At 40.5% G+C, this 19,015-nt stretch overlaps 1 protein-coding gene across 2 annotated transcripts in view; it reads right to left on the reverse strand.

Annotated features, from left to right (window-relative positions):
• KCNK2 (potassium two pore domain channel subfamily K member 2) overlaps positions 1-19,015 on the reverse strand; it is a 93,934-nt gene that overhangs the window by 4,749 nt on the left and 70,170 nt on the right. For both annotated transcript variants that reach the window (XM_088666686.1, XM_035111326.3), the window contains exon 6: positions 13,970-14,109. In XM_088666686.1, coding sequence (XP_088522812.1) covers positions 13,970-14,109 — 140 coding nt within the window. The remainder of the gene's footprint in view (positions 1-13,969; positions 14,110-19,015) is intronic.

The raw sequence follows: 19,015 nt of genomic DNA on the forward strand, positions 1-19,015 counted from the left end.
GGCCACTCGCACATTGCCAAGGGACCCTCTGGAATGGTGTATGATGGGGCATGGAAGGCTTGCAGTAGGCTGAGGAAAGTCAGCAGGGCTTCCTTGTGCAAGCAAGGAGCCTTTCCGCTCCTGCAAAACATCTCTGGATCCATGCCAGTGTGTTTTTAAATCCTATTTTCTATTCTGTATAGCATCCAGGATCATATGAAAAATTAATCAGCAGTCACACTGTTTCTTTTTCAGGTCTCCCCTCGATGGCAAATTGAGAACATGTACCTTCCATTTACAAAATTCCTTCTGTGATGGTTCCTGATTTAAAAGGGGCCAAGCATTTTCACAACTAAAGTTGCTAATAAAAGCAAACAGAAGTCAAAAGCCACACTCTAGACAAGATTAAAAACACATTAAGTCCCTTTGAAATTAATGGGGCCAGTATCTGCACTTAATGCAGTTTGAATTTAGTCATACTTGCCAATTTCTGAACTGTTCCTTTCAGGGTTCCCCCAGTGCCACCACTTATGCTATTATAATGGAATGTGAAAATGTCACTCACAATCTGGACTGTTATATTTCAAGACAATGTGCAAAGCCTCCTGGATTTAGAATGAGATGTTATTAGACTTGCTTTGTTTTGGATACCACCTTTCTTCTCTGTCACCATCCCATACCTGAGTTCAGGCCAGATCTTGAACTTGAACATCCTGAACTGACCCCTTATTTTGTTGTTGCTAAAGAACCAGTTGGCTATGCAGCAGGAACTATTCATAAACTCTGCAAACTGCTTGGTCACACATCCAGGAGATGACAGAAAGTTACATCTCCCCAAATTACTGTACAATTGGAGGAGGGGGCATGTTCAACAATCTTTATTCACACCATTTGTATAGATGGCTTTGCACTCAATGGGTCTCTGAAAAACTCCAAAAGCGCCAGCATTCCTCATCACATTGCAATAACATGCAAAGCAAAGTGTATGGGCTCCGCCCTTGCAAACTGTTTGTCCATGTCTTTTTTCAACATGGACATTTTGTAGGGTGTGGTACCAAAAGCACAATTTCCCTAGGTCTATAAAGGGGAAGGTGGTCTCTCAGGTAACTTGGTCCAGATCTTGAGCAATCTTATTCTCAGAGTTCTTAGTCATAAGGTGCTCTGAGGTCTGTTTCTTGATTACCTTTTGTAAGTTTTAATAGTCATTTTTGGAATAAAATGGAATTCAGTTGTTTTTGATGGTGCCTGTGGGCAGAAGTAACTCATAAAATAAAAAGGTGATAGGGATTTAGTGCAGCACACTATTAAGGCACTCCCGTTTCCTTTTTATTCTTGGGTTACTTGTACATATAGTGGTGTCATCCTTCTCTATTGCATCTGATTGGAGAAAGTTGGCATCACAGTTGCTGGAAGTAACAATGAACAAGACTATTGCTCTGGACTCTAATTCTTCTGTGCCCTCAAATGCACTCAAAGAAAATGTTACCTTTTCAAAATACAAGTGGCTTTCCCATGTATTGCTAAAGACATAAGCTCAAAAGGTTACTGATAGACGGTCGCACAATTTTCAGACTGCCAGAGCTCATAAGCAACAAGCTCTTGTAATTACATTCCTCCTCCTCTTTATAACAATGTTTTGGTGAGAGTTCAGCTTCCTTTCCCCCCCTGAGGTATGACATTTTCTCATAGTACACTCAATTTTACCTTAATTTGTAGCATAGAAGTCAGTCTGTAGCTGATGCTAAGTGATTGAAATGCCAGTTGTTTGGGATTTTGTATTGAAGACCCAAACATTTGTACATGCATATCATACAACCTCAAGGGCAATCTAACTTCTTTCATTGAACCTCTTTTTGTTTATTAATGATACAGAATTCAGTACTAAAATTATTTATGGCCACACCTACAAACACACACACACACACACTTCACACTTTATTCTGGAAAATATTTTCTTTACAGACATATTGCTACTCTCTAAAACAGGGGTGAGCAAACTTTTTCAGCAGGGGGCCAGTCCACTGTCCCTCAGACCTTGTGGGGGGCCAGACTATATTTTGGGGAAAAATATGAACGAATTCCTATGCCCCACAAATAACCCATAGATGCATTTTAAATAAAAGGACACATTCTATTATTATAAAAACATGCTGATTCCTGGACCGTCCGCGGGCCGGATTTAGAAGGCGATTGGGCCGCATCTGGCCCCTGGGCCTTAGTTTGGGGACCCGTGCTCTAAAAGCTCGGACAAATGATTGGAGTTCAAATATGTATTTAAATAAACGTATGTGAGAAGAACTTTCTGAAAGCATATTAGCCATTTTGTACAATAGTAGCTGTCTAGAGAGTTTATAATGTACAAGTGGCTTCAAATGTAAATAATAGGGGCAAATGAAAGTACAAGGCATGCTCCAAGTGATTGAACCTTCTAAGATCTAAGAGCAGAATGTTCTTTACTTTCCATATGGAATTGTCCCCCTTGTGTCCTGTACAGTCTGTAAGGGAGGTGGGAGACCACTTTCAGGCAGAGAGCCAGATCCAAAAGTAGCTAAGCCTTCCAATCCAACTTCCATAGCAGATCTGATGTCTGTTACAAGCAGTATGGCTTGTATTGGTGCTAAATGCTGAATGCAAGCCACACCTGAAAATGAATAACCAGGAGGTGCCTGATGTTCCTTTGCGGTTGTCTGTCCTGGGCTTGATGTCCTATGTCATTACTTGAGTGGCAGGTGGGCATGGCCTAGTCACACAGCCTCGTGTGCCTAATAAAGCTGTCCTAAATGAACAACTGAATGAAGTAACTCATAGGCTGAAGACATCCTTGTTACAAAATGCATATGGTTTTTAATAGGAAGCTTGAGATGCTTTCAGTGTACTGAGCTCCCTCTTTTATAATTTCTAGCAATTATGACTAATGCATTGTCTGAAGCTCTGAAATCATTTTTGCTGATGTAGTTGTCAGTTATTTAAAAATAAAACTTCCCATTAACCTCCTGAGGATACAGCAGTCTAACTAGAAAGAATAATTTAAGTGTCACATTATCCATGCAGAAGACTAGAGTACAGAATGTTTTGTCTTTCCTTTCAAAAATCTCTTTTTTAAAAACATCTCAGGAGCTGCTAAGTTTGCTTCTGTTTCTGAAAACAGATGGGCTCAGATGGAATCACTAGAAAGCAGGGTGATTGCTGGGGTACTTGTGCCAATTTATTGTTTGGCTAGGAAAGCTGTTCCACTTTTAGTTCACTTGTCTTTGAAGACTGCCAGCGAGATGAATTTATGAAAAAACTGAAAATAACAGGGCACTCCAAGGTCTTTTTATAAGTTTCCAGCTCTTTTGGTTGCAGACAAAAGCATAAAATTATGACTTCAATAGAGCCTAATGGTTCAGAAAGCAAATAAAGGAACCTGTGTTTCTTTTAAAATCCATCTGGGTGGTTGTGAGGGATGGGAATAAATTTCGAACACACAAGCTAACCATCTATTGCTTCACTGATGGACAAGTAGGTCCATCAAGAACCCCCTTGTTCCTCTGATGAGGTTACCATGAACAAAAGGCTGTAAGTTTTGTTCAATACACAAATAAGCCATCCAGTTTTGTGGCTGATTCAGACTCCATAATTCCAAAACTTCCACACTTTCCCACTTTCTTTCTGTTGTTATTTGGACAATAATCCTTCAAGTTTGAAAGGAGAGGAGAAGAAGCAGGCTGCCCCAATAATCTAACTCCAATGCTTATCCTACACGCACACCCAAAACTTGCAGCAGAATGATGACCCACATGCTTACTTCAACATCTCTTCCCTAAATCATGGTGATTGGAATGCACTGTGATTAAAAGTGGCACCAGCCCATCAAAATGAAAGGTATGCAAACTTATCCATCCCCTTCGCTCTTGGGCTGTGGGTGTTTCCCCAGTCAGCTTGGTTTCGATTCACAAAAAAAATTAAAGGTAGTGGGAAATGACTGCATTTCAGCTTATGAAAAAAATGAGGCAACTGAGAAGATTACTGGTGTAGGTAGTTTCTGCTCCATCTCAATATGGCACAATCTTATTTCGTAACCTGAAAAGCCACCCCAAATCAACCCTAGTTGCCTGGTTATTTGGGGTACACAAACAGCTACTCCTGCTAATCACAGTCCTCAGGGACTGGGCAGAGACAGGTCACCTGGAAGCAGCAATCAGCAGTGACTTGAAAGCAGATGCCTGGACCAAAGGTGAAGTATGACAAGGAAATGAAGAAGTAAGGCAGGAAGTTGGCCAGATACATGAACTTCAGTACTATGGACAGCTCCTTATTGGAGAGGAAAAAAACCACCACCCTGTTCTGTAAATCTCTGGGGAAGAACATAGATAGGCCTTTGGTATGTCAAAATACCATTCCCTTACTGGCCTTTAATCTAGTACACCTCTGGATTCTGTTATCTCCTGGAGAGTCTATTGTTGTCTCAGTCAAGAGAGAATGAATGAATATGGAGTCTTGGGCAATTGAAAGGTTGGCTCTTCAGATAACTCAGATGATCTGGTCTACTACTGCCAAACTCACAGTGATTGGGGGGGGGGGGCTCTTCTTCTGTACTGGAGTCCATAATCTGCTGTCCCTAAAAGAGGCTATTTCCTATCTCTGGGGGTCATGTTACCAGGAGTTCCTGGAGCTTCAACTTAGCAGGTAATTGTACTGTACCCACCCTGTGGATTCCCCTCGGGCCAGATATCAAAGAGATAAACAATTATGTGATTTTTGGGAGAAATGTGAAGGCAGCCCTGTTTCAGGAAGCTGCTAATATTTGATATTGTGTCGTGTTCTTTTCCACTCTGTTGGAAACTGCCCAAAGTGGCTGGGGCAACCCAGTCAGATGGGTGGGGTACAAGAAATAAATTACTAAATGGCATATGCAATGGCTGCGACATGCAGTTCACTGGTCCACCATGCAGGTGAACTACATTTTGCAACCTCAGCATAGGTGGCCACACACAAACTCTAACAACAACAACAACAACAACAACAACAACAACAACAACAACAACAACAACCCTGGACTGACCCTCCCCCCAACCAGAATAGCTCTTTGATAATCTAGAGGGGAAGGAGAATAAACTGTTTTTTCCAGTAAAGCCTTGCTTGAGCAACAATGTCTTACTCAGTTTGCTTTTGTGTGTTCCTGTCAACATGCAAACTAGGTAACTAAGGATTATCTGCTCCCATACGAATCTGTCCAATAACCAGTATCTTCTTTTGATACCTTTTGTCTTGAGTCCAAACTTCAGAAGTCAGACATGTGGCAACTGGAGAGAGTTTACTGTACCCTACCGCTAGTAGCAAAATACCTTTCCAAGTGACATTTGTCTGGTGCCCATTTTGAATTGTTTTAGGTGACAGGTTAAAACTATTTGATGTAATGAATTTCATGCTGCTTTTGAGATTTTACTACCTTGTGTCATTGATCTGTGCTGTGTTCTGTTGGTTTAGTGAGATTGTAACTAGTAATTGTATCATATTTTAATGACTTGGGTGATATCAAATGTTATTCATACTTGGTTGGCTATCACCCGGGGGCATTAAAGCACACACACACACACACACACACACACACACACACACACACACACCGTGTATTATATATATAGAGAGAGAGAGAGAGAGAGAGAATATATATATATATATATATATATATATATATATATATATATATATGAATTATTAAATGAATATATATCTTCATTCCTTAATATGAATTTATATTCAAAGGTTCTTATATATAGAAACATATATATATATATACACACACACCATATTATATATATATATATATAGAGAGAGAGAGAGAGAGAGAGAGAGAGAGAGAGAGAGAGAGAGAGAGAGAGAGAGAGAGAAATATATATAATATTCACCCACTCTGCCTGCCTCAGAACCCAGAGTTGCAAAAAAAGCCTAACCCTGCTTCATGACCTCCTTGGCTGGATTGTGTCCTTGATCTCTGATAACACTTAGCTAGAGAATAAGGAGTGTCTGCAGAAAGTAGCCTACTGTATAATGGCAAATTTTGCATGTGTTGCTCTGTCTACTTTATGGTCCCAACACCTAAAAAAGATTGTCCACAAGGGAACGTGGCCTACAGACAAAGTTCCCCTACTTCTGACTTAAGATAATATCATCCTCATCAATGATAATAATGAAGTCTAATCTCCACGCTACTTACTTAACAGTATTAAAAAATGGAGGACTACATGATTTGAAAACTGCATATTAAGGAAATGAGGCACTCCACTGCCTCTGAAATTGAGCTTCATCAGAAATCTCATTCCATCTAATTAAGCTTCCTGATCTTAACATATTTTTGATAGGCAATTGAGTGATCAATGTGTGTTGTACAGCCCTTGATTGCCCAGGAAAGGGACAACACCTACTGAAACAAACCAATGGGCCACAATATCAAAAAAGCAAATTGGTGCTTGAGTAATTGAATAGTAGAATAAAGAACATGAAACCCCTGAGAGGGAGTAATGCTAAAAATGAATGCTAGGGACATGAGGCTGCCATAACATATAGACTACATTTGTCTTGTTTAGTAACGAAAAGCCTTACAAGCAATAAATGCTTTATTATATATCCACTTGCCTCTCTCTTCTGCACTTGTGAACGTATCAGTGTTTCTCACACTTCTGATAAGCAAGGCACACTTTTTCTGTTTTAAGATGGAAAGCACAATTCACTGTTACACCTAGGGTGGTTTACTTTTACAAGGTGTAAATATTACTCATCCTCAGAGGAGCCTACACCATGATTGGAAGCAAACAAGCTAGAGCTAAAAATTTGTGACAGGCAGCTTCCTCTGAGGACAGGATAATTGAGGTGTGTTTCTCCTTTAGGAGCGATTGAACAGCCCAGTCACAGTGGATATGAAGACTTAATAGAATTATATGTGCTGTGTAGAGGTTGACTGAAAGGAGACCACGCCAGAGCAATGAATCATGAAGATAAACAACAGGTGTCCTCTTGTGTTTCTACATGATTCCCGACTTCCCAGCCAAACCTTAGCCTTTGATCTCTGAGTGATTTCCATAGGCAAGAGTTAATTCTTCCACATAAATTTAATGGTGCTTAAAATCCTACGAAACATTTGCTCACAGGGAAAAGAGTCCACTGCATATGTCTGGCCACAGCTGCTTCAGGATTGCTATCTTTCTCTCTGTGTGAAATTTCTTGCTTTTATTCAATGACATAGATGAGAGTGGCAGGGTGCTTGATTTTAGCCCTTCTCCACATGCACAATGGTCACCACCAGTTTCCTAAGTAGCAAAGCTGGGTCCAAGAGTACCCCAGAGTGAGCCCCTCTTCTGGCAGTGCTGAGCCCTCCAATAGCTTTACAGCAAAGGAAAATAATCTCAGAATGACCCAGCCAATCCGGTTGTGTGCTTCCTCAGCAAAAATCACACCACTTTGCTTGGCTGCTCCACCATCCCTTCTTGGTTAGCTGACTTCTTGATAGCAGAATTAACCCTTAAGTCACACATGGAATGATCTCAGCTGTTGCACTTCCAGCATGATTGGTCCCAGCAACCTTACTGCTACACACTGTGGCCAAGCTCCCTGTCTTGTTTTCTTCCTTCTCTACATTCATCCAAGTCACCTTTTGATTCTAGCTACAACAAACTAAAGAACACAGGGCTGCCCTCATGAAGACTATGATGATGTTTGCAAGCTATTTGGACTTAGGACTGGCAATATTTAATAGTATTGCTGCATAAAGAATCGACTCCCCTTTCACCAAAAGCGAAAGTTAATTCTTCAGTGACTGCCAAACACAATTGCAAGGAAGAATCCTATATTGGCAGGGCACATAGGAAATATATATATAAAAGAGCTTGTTTTATGTGCTGGGAGCTTGCAAGGCAGAAAAGCTTCTGCCTACAAAAGAATACAAATGCTCCAACAAAATAAATCAAAACACTTTTATGTAATTTCCTTCTTTTTTTAAAAAAAAAAAATCCAAGGTAGCATGTTAAAGCAATGCATTAGAGCTTCCAGGCAACACACACACAAAAAAAATCATAGAATTTACTCTGTACTTACTGCCAACAATAGTTCCAAAACCATTGTGATGAATGGGTTTGTTTATTGAAAGTGCTAGTGTTCTGGATTAAAGGAATGCCAAATGGGTCTAGGCATTTCAAGAGGAAATAGATATATATGATTTACAGCAGAAAGTTTGCTGTGGTACCTTGACTTCATATAATTGGAATAAAAGGGGGTGGGGAGTCCACATGAAAGCCATTATGTAACAGTATCTTGCTTTAGTAAAGGAAACATGAACTAAAGTACAATATGGTTTTCATTTCTGTAGAAACAGTGAATACACTTGTTTAGACTGCAAAAGTGAGAAAGATAATGATGTGAAAACACCTTTGTTGCAGTTGCTGAACAAACTAGGTTTGGCACAGTTTTGTGTTATAGTCCCTTCTCAAGTAACAGTGCACTGAGTAGACAAAAGAAAAGTACTGTAATTGAAGCACTTAATGTACCTAAACAAATTCCTTCCTTTTTAAGGGTCAGAGCACACATTTCACTGACTAAGGTTATTAATCAACACAGTGGCTGGTTTACATTTATCGCCATTCTGGACAGCACAGTTTTTAGATTGTACGCCCTTTGGGGTAAAAGTTCCTGTTTAAATTGTGTATGCAGCCATGTACGGTGATGGAGCTATATACAGTACAGTACAGTAAATAAATGTTAACAACAACAGTAAGAACTGCTAATCACATGGATCACTACTATCACACTGTGAATTTCTATGCCAGGAGCAGGGAACCTCTGACAGAAAGCATTCAACATGGCACCCCATTCCAAGCAGCCTGGCCATGTTAAGTGTAACTTTTGGTCCAGCAACAATTAATGCCATGCTATGTCTTATTCAACAATGAGCATAGAAGGGGAAAAAATAGTTGTACACACAACATAGGGCCCTTAAAATAAAGGTGCAATAATTTAAGAGTGTAAGAATCCAGTTGGATCAGATGAGAAAGAGAGGTGGTAGGATATACCGTATATATTTTTCTATGCCAAAGTGTCACTTTTAGAAAAAAGACAGCTTGTGAGTATTATGTTAGAGCTTTATTTAAAAAATATGCATAATAATACTAGAACTCATGCATCACCCAATGAAGTGGGTTGGCAGCATATTTAAGCTGGATGAATACATAATTAATTTATAGAATTGAATACAGTTCTGGGGGACAGATCTGTTGACGGGTATTACCCTCCAGGCTAATGGAATAAATGGCAATGTGCCTCTGAATGCCAGTTGCTGGGAGGTAAACAATGAGACAGGGCTTCCCAGAAGCATCTGCTTGGCCACTGTTGAAACACAATGCTAGAGTGGAGTAGATATCCAACAGGGTTTTGCTTAAGTTCTTTCTTATATCCATCTACTTCAGAATCCTTTTCTAAACACTGACCAAACAGATGCTTCCAGGAACTCCACAGCAAGCCATTCATGAAAGTAACACCCCCTCCTTGTTCTTTGTTCCCAGCATATGTTATTCGGCAATGTTATTCAGTAGTATGCAAAATAGCATTTAAAAACTACGCCATGTAGTTTTTGTGACTCACTTGTCTCTCTTTTCTTTCTACCTTAGTATAGCTTACTACTCATGAGGTGGGGTATGTGGACACCATGCAACCAGCTGAAATCTTCATCAATTTCCATTCCAGGATACAAGTACCAAGATACTCTCAAGGGATGACGACACAGATTTGAGAGTAAAAACCAGATAAGGGGCATTGCCAGATTATCAGAGGCCAGGTTGAGGAATTAAGATAGAAAGAGCAATCTAGAACTGAAAGCAGGTAAGTGATGCAAAAGGAGTAGAATAGCCTAAAAGTGAATTGTTCTTGAAGCTATGAACATGAGTTTGACCAAACTGCGGGAGGCAGTGCAAGACAGGAGTGCCTGGCGTGCTATGGTCCATGGGGTCACAAAGAGTCGGACACGACTAAACGACTAAACAACAACATCCAAACTAGGACTAAGTTGGTGCTGACCTTTAAAGCCCTAAATGGCCTCGGTCCAGTATACCTGAAGGAGCATCTCCACCCCCATCGTTCTGCCCGGACACTGAGTTCCAGTGCTGAGGGCCTTCTAGTGGTTCCCTTGTTGTGAGAAGCCAAGTTTCAGGGAACCAGGCAGAGGGCCTTCTCGGTAGTGGCACCCGCCCTGTGGAACGCCCTCCCACCAGATGTCAAAGAGAAAAACAACTACCAGACTTTTAGAAGACATCTGAAGGTGGCCCTGTTTAGGGAAGCTTTTAATGTTTGACGGACTATTGTATTTTAATGTTCTGTTGGAAGCTGCCCAGAGTGGCTGGGGAAACCCAGTCAGATAGGCGGGGTATTTATAATAATAATAGTAATTAAAGTTCCATCAGCACAACGATTTACACTTGCACAACATAACTTTCCCACATCTCCTCTCCCTTTGCCCCCTCCCAATCTGTTCTGGGTCCCATCCCCCATCCTCTAGAGCAGATTTGGGGAGGCAACATTCCATTGCACAAGTATAAATCCTTCCGCTAATGGATTAAGGGCACCAGATATTGCCCAGTGTTTCTTAATAATGAGAATGAAATAGTATCCAAATAGCCTGTAAGAATGTCTCATGGGGAATCTGGCACAGGGCCTTCTTGGTAGTGGTGCCCACCCTGTGGAATGCCCTCCCATTAGATGTTACGGTGAGGAGTAATTATATAACATTTAGGAAACATCAGGAGGCAGCCCTCTATAGGGAAGCTTTTTAAGGTTTAATGTTTTATTATGTCTTTATATATGCTGGAAGTACCCCAAAGTGGCTGGGGCAGCCCAGTCAGATGGGTGAGGTACAAATAATAAATTATTATTATCATAAGAATATAAGGAGAGCGCTGCTGGACCAGACCAAAGGCCTATTTGGCACAGCATCCTGTTTCCTGAGATGGCCAACCAGATGCAACCAGAAAGCCTAAAACTAATATATGCTATTTAGGGACATGCTGCCTCTGATATTGGAGACATTACCCGACCACCATGACTACCGGTAGTGTCTATTGACAGCCTTACCCTCTCATCAATTTGTCTGGTACACTTTTAGTGCCACCTAAGTCAGCACTCATCCCAACATTTTGTGAAAATTAATTCCCTAATTTAACTATAAGCTGTGTGAAGAAGTACTTTTTCCTTTTTTTGTATGTCATGATACTCCCATCGTTCAGCTTCAATAGATGGCTCCCAGTTCTGGTATTATGAGAGGAAGACAAACCTATCTCTATCCAGTCAAAAAATAAAAATAAAACATTTTGTTTTGTTTTGACTGCGTCAGACCAACACGGCTACCTACCTGTAACTAGTACTATCTCTATCCACTTTCTCCATACCATACATAATTGTATGCCCGCCCCCCGCCCCGAATTGCCTTTTAAAATAAAAAAGTCCCAAACACTGTAACCATATAACTCTTTACAACAGGTGTCCTTTTAAGGAACTCCAATTAATTTTATAACAGAAGCACAGGAAGATTTGTCCTAGTATCTTGAGGAAAAGTGACAGGAACACAAGAATTTAACACCCCTGAGCCATATGTCAGATCAGGGCCCAGATTCACAGCCTTTCTCCCTAGCAGTTATACTATGCGTTTTTTCTACCATCAGAAAATGGATTAATGGTCCATAAATGTGGGCCAATGCTTACATTATAGGAAATACATACTTTCACAAATCACTAATCTTAATATTTGGTATAACCTTTCAGAAATTTACACGCTGAGAACCTCAAAGGACCAATAATTCTGGGAATGTACCATGCTGCAATCACTACAACCTCTTTGCATTTCATTGATAAGTGGAAAATATAACTCACAACTGAACCTTTGGGTCTTATCACATCCACTCTTTATTTCTGTCTAACTGTTCTTGTATATGTGCTGCTGAAGTGAGCATGTCTGTCTAGCTGTTCAGCTGAAGTATTATCATCATTATCACTTGGTTAAAAGTAGAGAGAATTAAAAAGCAATACAGTGTATTGAACAGCTATAATAATAATTTAATAATAATAATAATTTTTATTTATACCCCGCCCTTCCCAGTCAAGACCGGGCTCAGGGCGGCTAACAACAAATAATATCAACACAAGTATAAAAGAAACAATTCAGTTAAAACGCAGATTAATAAAATGTTAAAATTCAAATTAAAAATTAAAAATCTATGAATAAGATAAAACCATTATGAAATAAAACCTTAGGGGAGGGTAACCGTGGGGTCAGACTGCGTCAGTCCGAAGGCCAAATGGAACAGCTCTGTCTTGCAGGCCCTACGAAAAGATGACAAATCCCGCAGGGCCCTAGTCTCCTGGGACAGAGCGTTCCACCAGGTCGGGGCCAGTACTGAGAAGGCCCTGGTCCTGGTCGAGGCCAGCCTAACGACCTTGTGACTCGGAATCTCCAATATGTTATTATTTGTGGACCTTAATGTCTTTACCTGCTGGCAGCTATTGCTTGATTCAGTGCTGCAGCAACAAAACGTTCCAATTAAAGGAGCAGAAATTGGGGGGGGGGATGAGTATAAAAATATTTAAGAATTGTCCAAGTATTGTAAATTACATCCTACTGCTGAGTACTAATGTCGTCGTCTGCACTCCTAACCATGAACTTGGCTTTTGAATGCTGACAGATTGTAGCCCAAATGGGACCATTAAACAACCAGAAGCAGTTATCAGCACATCTGCAGGAACCCTGAGATTTGCAGAAGTAAAAAAGAAATAATTTTTAAAAGCCTAAGGGGGCAACCCTCTCACAAGCAAGGACTGAGCAGGCTTAGTAGCCATGGAACGTAGAGTCACAATTGGAAAAGAAAAACTGGGGGACAGTGAAATAGCTCTCTGGGACCCTAAACGGGAGAATTTCTTTTAGAAGAAAAGATTCTACATGCCCTGCTGGTCATGTATGAATAGCAGACTCAGGTGGGTGAGAGCTTATTAGTTTGGAAGTGGAAGAGAGCCACACATTTCTACATACAGTACTCAGAAGGACACTGGTTTGTAAATGAAAAACAGAGTGTAAATTAAAGCCTCAGAATGTGCTGAGGCTTTAATTTACACTCTGAATTATGAATTATGGTGCTGGAGGAGACTCTTGAGAGTCCCATGGACTGCTAGAAGATCAAACCTATCATTTCTTAAGGAAATCAGCCCTGAGTGCTCCCTGGAAGGACAGATCGTGAAGCTGAGGCTCCAATACTTTGGCCACCTCATGAGAAGAGAAGAATCCTTGGAAAAGACCCTGATGTTGGGAAAGATTGAGGGCACTAGGAGAAGGGGACGACAGAGGACAAGATGGTTGGACAGTGTTCTCGAAGCTACGAACATGAGTTTGACCAAACTGCGGAAGGCAGTGCAAGACAGGAGTGCCTGGCATGCTATGGTCCATGGGGTCACAAAGAGTCGGACACGACTAAACGACTAAACAACAACAACAACAATGTGCTGACAAGGGGCTGTCAGCTAACAGGACATGTAGAACGCTGTGGTTTCAGTTGGAGCATGGAAGAAGACCAGAGGTGAGGTGTGTGTGAGAGAGAAAATAGGGTCTCACCTGCTCAAAACATCTATCAGCTTATACTGTAATAAACATCCTGTTTATTATATAAATAAATAAATCACATCAATATCTAATTATGAATCTATTAAACGAAGACTAAAATAGCTCTAGAAATGTCTAGAAGTGTGAATGTGTTTTATTGTGTTGCAGCCAGAACAACTTCTTATCAGGTTTGTAGAAACGCAACTGTAGACAACAATATTAAGCAGTTACTAGAGCAGTTTTTACAGTCTTGTAGTAGTATTTTGTAGCATTGTTTGATATTAACTAAGTAAAAATTCTTAAACTAGGCTTACAAACTTAAACTTTGTAAAAAAGAAAAAGGAAAATATTTGAGTCATAGTCAGACTACTTCAAGTTCCTTACCTCTTCCTTGGTCTTTTTGGATATAACTCGTAGCCAATCACCAATCATGCTCAGGACTGCAGCAAAATATGCAAGGCCTACAAGGATCCAGAACCATACCATTGGTTTGTAGACATCAGAATATTCAATATCTGACCCCCCTGAAAAGACAAAGTTCCTTTTTATTTAAAAAAAATTGCACATAAATATAACTTTCCGATTTACACGGATCATATTTTATTTACTTTTCATTCCAATTCATGAAAAATGTTGGCCATTCCTTTTCTCTGAACTTATCATGAACTTTGCAGAACAATAACTTTGGTAGAAAGAAATTCAACCATGAAGCATACAAATGAAAGCCTCGATGTGCCCAAAATTCAGCCAACTTTCTTACCAAAAGCAAGTAACTTGTACGTTTCATTGATTTTTGTGACAACGGCATGCACAATCTTAAATCTTTCCCACTGAACTCAGTTGCCTGGTTTGAATATAATACTATATGATGGTTTAACATTATGTGTGTAAGCTTTAAAGCTCCCCTTTCTCTCTCCAGCTTTGGCATGGCTGAGAGAAGACCAGAAACATGTTAAACTCACCAAGAGTACTTAATTTCATCTGTATTCAGGGGAATTCTGCCAAGTTCAAACGCCAGTTAGTGAACAGACTAGAATCATGAACCACAGGTGGACCCTAACTTGTTTGTACAAACCACAGTTTTAACTAGTTAGAGCAGGCATCCCCAAACTGTGGCCCTCCAGATGTTTTGGCCTACAACTCCCATGATCCCTAGCTAACAGGACCAGTGGTCAGGGATGGTGGGAATTGTAGACTAAAACATCTGGAGGGCCGAAGTTTGGGGATGCCTGAGTTAGAGTTCCTGAGTTTTTACACAATGGGGAAGTCCAGTTAGTTTTAAAGTGCAAATAAAAGCTTCCACTCTCCTCCTGGCCACAAGACGGTCTTGTGAGGGCTCATTCATATAATTCTAAAGTATTATTTAGCAAAAAGCTCAATTATACTTTAGAATAGCTGGGTTGCATCCACAATTCCCCTCCTCCTTTTGTTAAGCAGGCCACAGATATCCCAGAATCACAGGTAAACTCTGCAACTGGGGTTGCAAACCTATGCTTCAATGTAACTGAATTCTGAGTAGACATGATACAACTGTACTGTAAAATATTTGATTCCAGACTATTTTTGTATTAAGCATGTGAAAAACAGTTTACATATTCTGCATGCACACTCATGTGTCCATTAACATTCACTTATTACCACTGAATGGATTTTAGCAGTAATCAATTAAAAGCTGGAATCACAAAGGATGCTGTCTTAAACAAACATTCAGCTTGCTCAAAAAACCAGTTTGGCTACATCTGAATACTTGATATAGCTACTCAATGTTGGCCCATTCCATAGAAATCACAGCACTCTTTGAAATCTATGGAAAACAGTTTTACCAAGAAAGAAAAAGAAAGGACAAAAGAAAAAAAGCTCCAGTTCTAAATTGCAGACAATGGTTGTTAACGTACTACTATTTGGCTGAAAAGAAATGAGAACCACTGACAAATAATAAAAGGCAAATGCCTGAAATTTCTGGGGGCTAACTATCAATCCACTATACAGCATGGCTCAAAAGTATAGTATTCTAGTATACATTTGTTGTATACAGATTAAAAGTGGAACAAAAATGACAATGGAAGTTTGTTTTAAGGCTTTGTATATTATAAGCAGGAGGCTACCTGCAGAACTGCCTAATCCCTTATATCCCTGCCCAATCATTGAGATCTTCAGGGCAGTCTGATCTTATAGTTTTCATTTGTTTTTATTCTTTGTATTGTACTTTTGTAAACAGCCTAGAAACTGTTATAGTTAAGTGGCATATAAAATGTTTGTTTGAATGAATGAATGAATGAATGAAATAGCTGCTATTCTGGAATACATAGCACATTTTAGTAATTCTGCTTTACAGTTGCAATATTCAGGGTCACAGAAGCATTGATGGGCAGGGATAAGAAATGATGTCATAGTCTAGCACTGGGTCTGAATTCATCACTACCCAACCCTAGGAGGCAATGCTATGCTTACCAGGTGGGAATTGCAAAGAAGCAGCAGGAAGTTGACTAAGGATACAGGGTTTTATTCAAAAGGGACAGCAAAGGAGGCCACGTATTGGTAGCGAGTTCAGAAAGCTCAGGATGAAATGTATATGAGCACCAAGAATCCATTCTGAGGGCAAGGGCTCATTGAAGTAACAGAAGGCAAAACCAGGACTTCAGCAAGGGCTGGCACAGTTTCATAAATTAAACTGGGGTAGGGAGAAGGAAGCCTCGTCTAGGCTTCCTAAGAATCCAGTGCAGACAAAAGGGTAGGTGCCATTTTAATATTTTGGATATCAGAAATGCCTAAGGCCAACCTTGACACCAGGACTGGCAAAGCTTTGAATACAATTCTTTTTAAAATGCTAAGAAGGTTGACCTCATGTTTTGCACTTTTGACTAATGTGAATTTTTGCACACCTCCATATTTTCTAAGTTAAGCATTGTCACCTAGTGGTAGACCAAGCTGACTGCAATGACACGGACTTAGTGTTCCAGGCATTTTGAGGTTACGTGAGGATAAACCTGTCGTGAGTATTTAACACTGCTTTCAATTACAGGGTAAGCAATTTCATTGACTCCAGTACATTAGTGAAATTGTTTAAGTCTTCCTCTTAACATTCTTAGGCCACTGCTGTAGTCTGCAGCCAGCTGGCAGCACTATCATCAACATCAACTGAATGTAAGCATTGCAGAAGAACTTTAAAGCAGAGGCATATGATCTGCAGCTAGCCTTCAAGAAGTGAACAAAATATATTGTTGCACAAAACTTTGCACATTTTCCTTAAAATGCTACATTTGCTAAGGAAACAATCTTACTAAAGACCTAGCGAGCTGAACCTAAACTTAGGGGGATGGCTGCAACACTATAAATTTTAGAAGTACCCAGGGATCTTTACTACTTTATACTAAGCAAAGCCTCATGTCTAAGGGGCCTCGGAAATTTAATTAAGTATCTGTATCACACTGCTGTTATTCTAGGCAAGGCCAGAATATCAATGGTGCAGTTGGAGCAATTGCACTAGGGTCCTGCCTGTAAGGGGGTTCAGACTATCATCTTTCATTGGGGGTGGGGAAACAAGTCTGTTGGAATTCCAGGAAGAATGTTAGGAAGCAAAGCATGTAGCTGATGAACTAGCTCCTGCCTTTCAGCATTTTTAAGCCAACCAAGTGAGGTGAGTTGTGAATGAGGAGTGATTTGTTTCAGCACCAGGAGTTAGAAATCCCTGGGCCCTAAAGAGCTGCTATTTCCCTTCCTTTTATTTCATTTCATTTCCTAGTCAACTGAATCTCTGTAGTTTGCCCAGAAAGTGCTGAGCAGCAGCAGCAATCAGTCTGGCCAGAAGGAAATGGCTTTTGCATTACATTATCCATTACTTTCCCCTTCATGGATCAATGCCTTGTCGTGGCGAAGGGGCTTGAATAACTCAGAGAAGCTATGAGCTCTGCCATGCAGGGCCACCCAAGATGGACAGGTCATAGTGGAGAGTTTTGACTAAACGTGATCCACCTGGAGAAGGAACTGGCAAGCCACTCCAGTATCCCTGCCAAGAAAACTCCATGGGCAAAGACAACAGGCATATAAAAGTTATGACGCTGGAAGATGAGCCCCTCAGGTCGGAAGGTGTCCAACATGCTACTGAGGAAGAGCGGAGGACAAGTACAAGTAGATTCAGAGCTGATGAAGCGGCTGGGCCAAAGCCGAAAGGACGCTCAGTTGCGGATATGCCTGGAAGCGAAAGGAAAGTCCGATGCTGTAAAGAAAAATATTGCATAGGAACCTGGAATGTAAGAACCATGAATGGAGGTAAGCTGGATGTGGTCAAAAATGAGATGACAAGAATAAATATCGACATCCTGGGCATCAGTGAACTAAAATGGAAGGGAATGGGCGAATTCAGTTCGGGTGACTATCATATCTACTACTGTGGGCAAGAATCCTGTAGAAGAAATGGAGTGGCCCTTATAGTCAACAAAAGAGTGGCAAAAGCTGTAATGGGATGCAATCTCAAAAATGACAGAATGATCTCGATACGAATCCAAGGCAGACCTTTTAACATCACAGTAATCCAAGTTTATGCACCAACTACCGGTGCTGAAGAAAGTGAAATTGACCAATTCTATGAAGACCTACAACACCTTCTAGAAATGACACCAAAGAAGGATGTTCTTCTCATTACAGGGGATTGGAATGCTAAAGTAGGGAATCAAGAGATAAAAGGAACAACTGGCAAGTTTGGCCTGGGAGTTCAAAATGAAGCAGGGCAAAGGCTAATAGAGTTCTGTCAAGAGAACAAGCTGGTCATCACAAACACTCTCTTCCAACAACACAAGAGACGACTCTACACATGGATATCACCAAATGGGCAGTATCGAAATCAGATTGATTATATTCTCTGCAGCCAAAGATGGAGAAGCTCTATACAGTCAGCAAAAATAAGACCTGGAGCTGACTGTAACTCAGATCATCAGCTTCTTATAGCAAAATTCCAGCTTAAACTGAAGAAAGTAGGAAAAACCACTGGGCCAGTAAGATACAATCTGAATCAAATCCCTTATGAATACACAGTGGAAGTGAGGAACAGGTTTAAGGATTTAGATTTGGTGGACAGAGTGCCTGAAGAACTATGGATGGAGGCTCGTAACATTATACAGGAGGCAGCAACGAAAACCATCCCAAGGAAAAGGAAATGCAAGAAAGCAAAATGGCTGTCCAATGAGGCCTTGCAAATAGCGGAGGAGAGGAGGCAAGCAAAATGCAAGGGAGATAGGGAAAGATACAGGAAACTGAATGCAGATTTCCAAAAAACAGCAAGGAGAGACAAGAGGGTCTTCTTAAATGAGCAATGCAAAGAAATAGAGGAAAACAATAGAATGGGGGAAACCAGAGATCTGTTCAAGAAAATTGGAGATATGAAAGGAACATTTCGTACAAAGATTACCATAATCAAGGACAAAAGTGGTAAGG

Source organism: Zootoca vivipara, chromosome 3, assembly GCF_965207765.1.
Source record: "Zootoca vivipara chromosome 3, rZooViv2.hap1.1, whole genome shotgun sequence".
NCBI classification, from domain to species: Eukaryota; Metazoa; Chordata; class Lepidosauria; order Squamata; family Lacertidae; genus Zootoca; species Zootoca vivipara.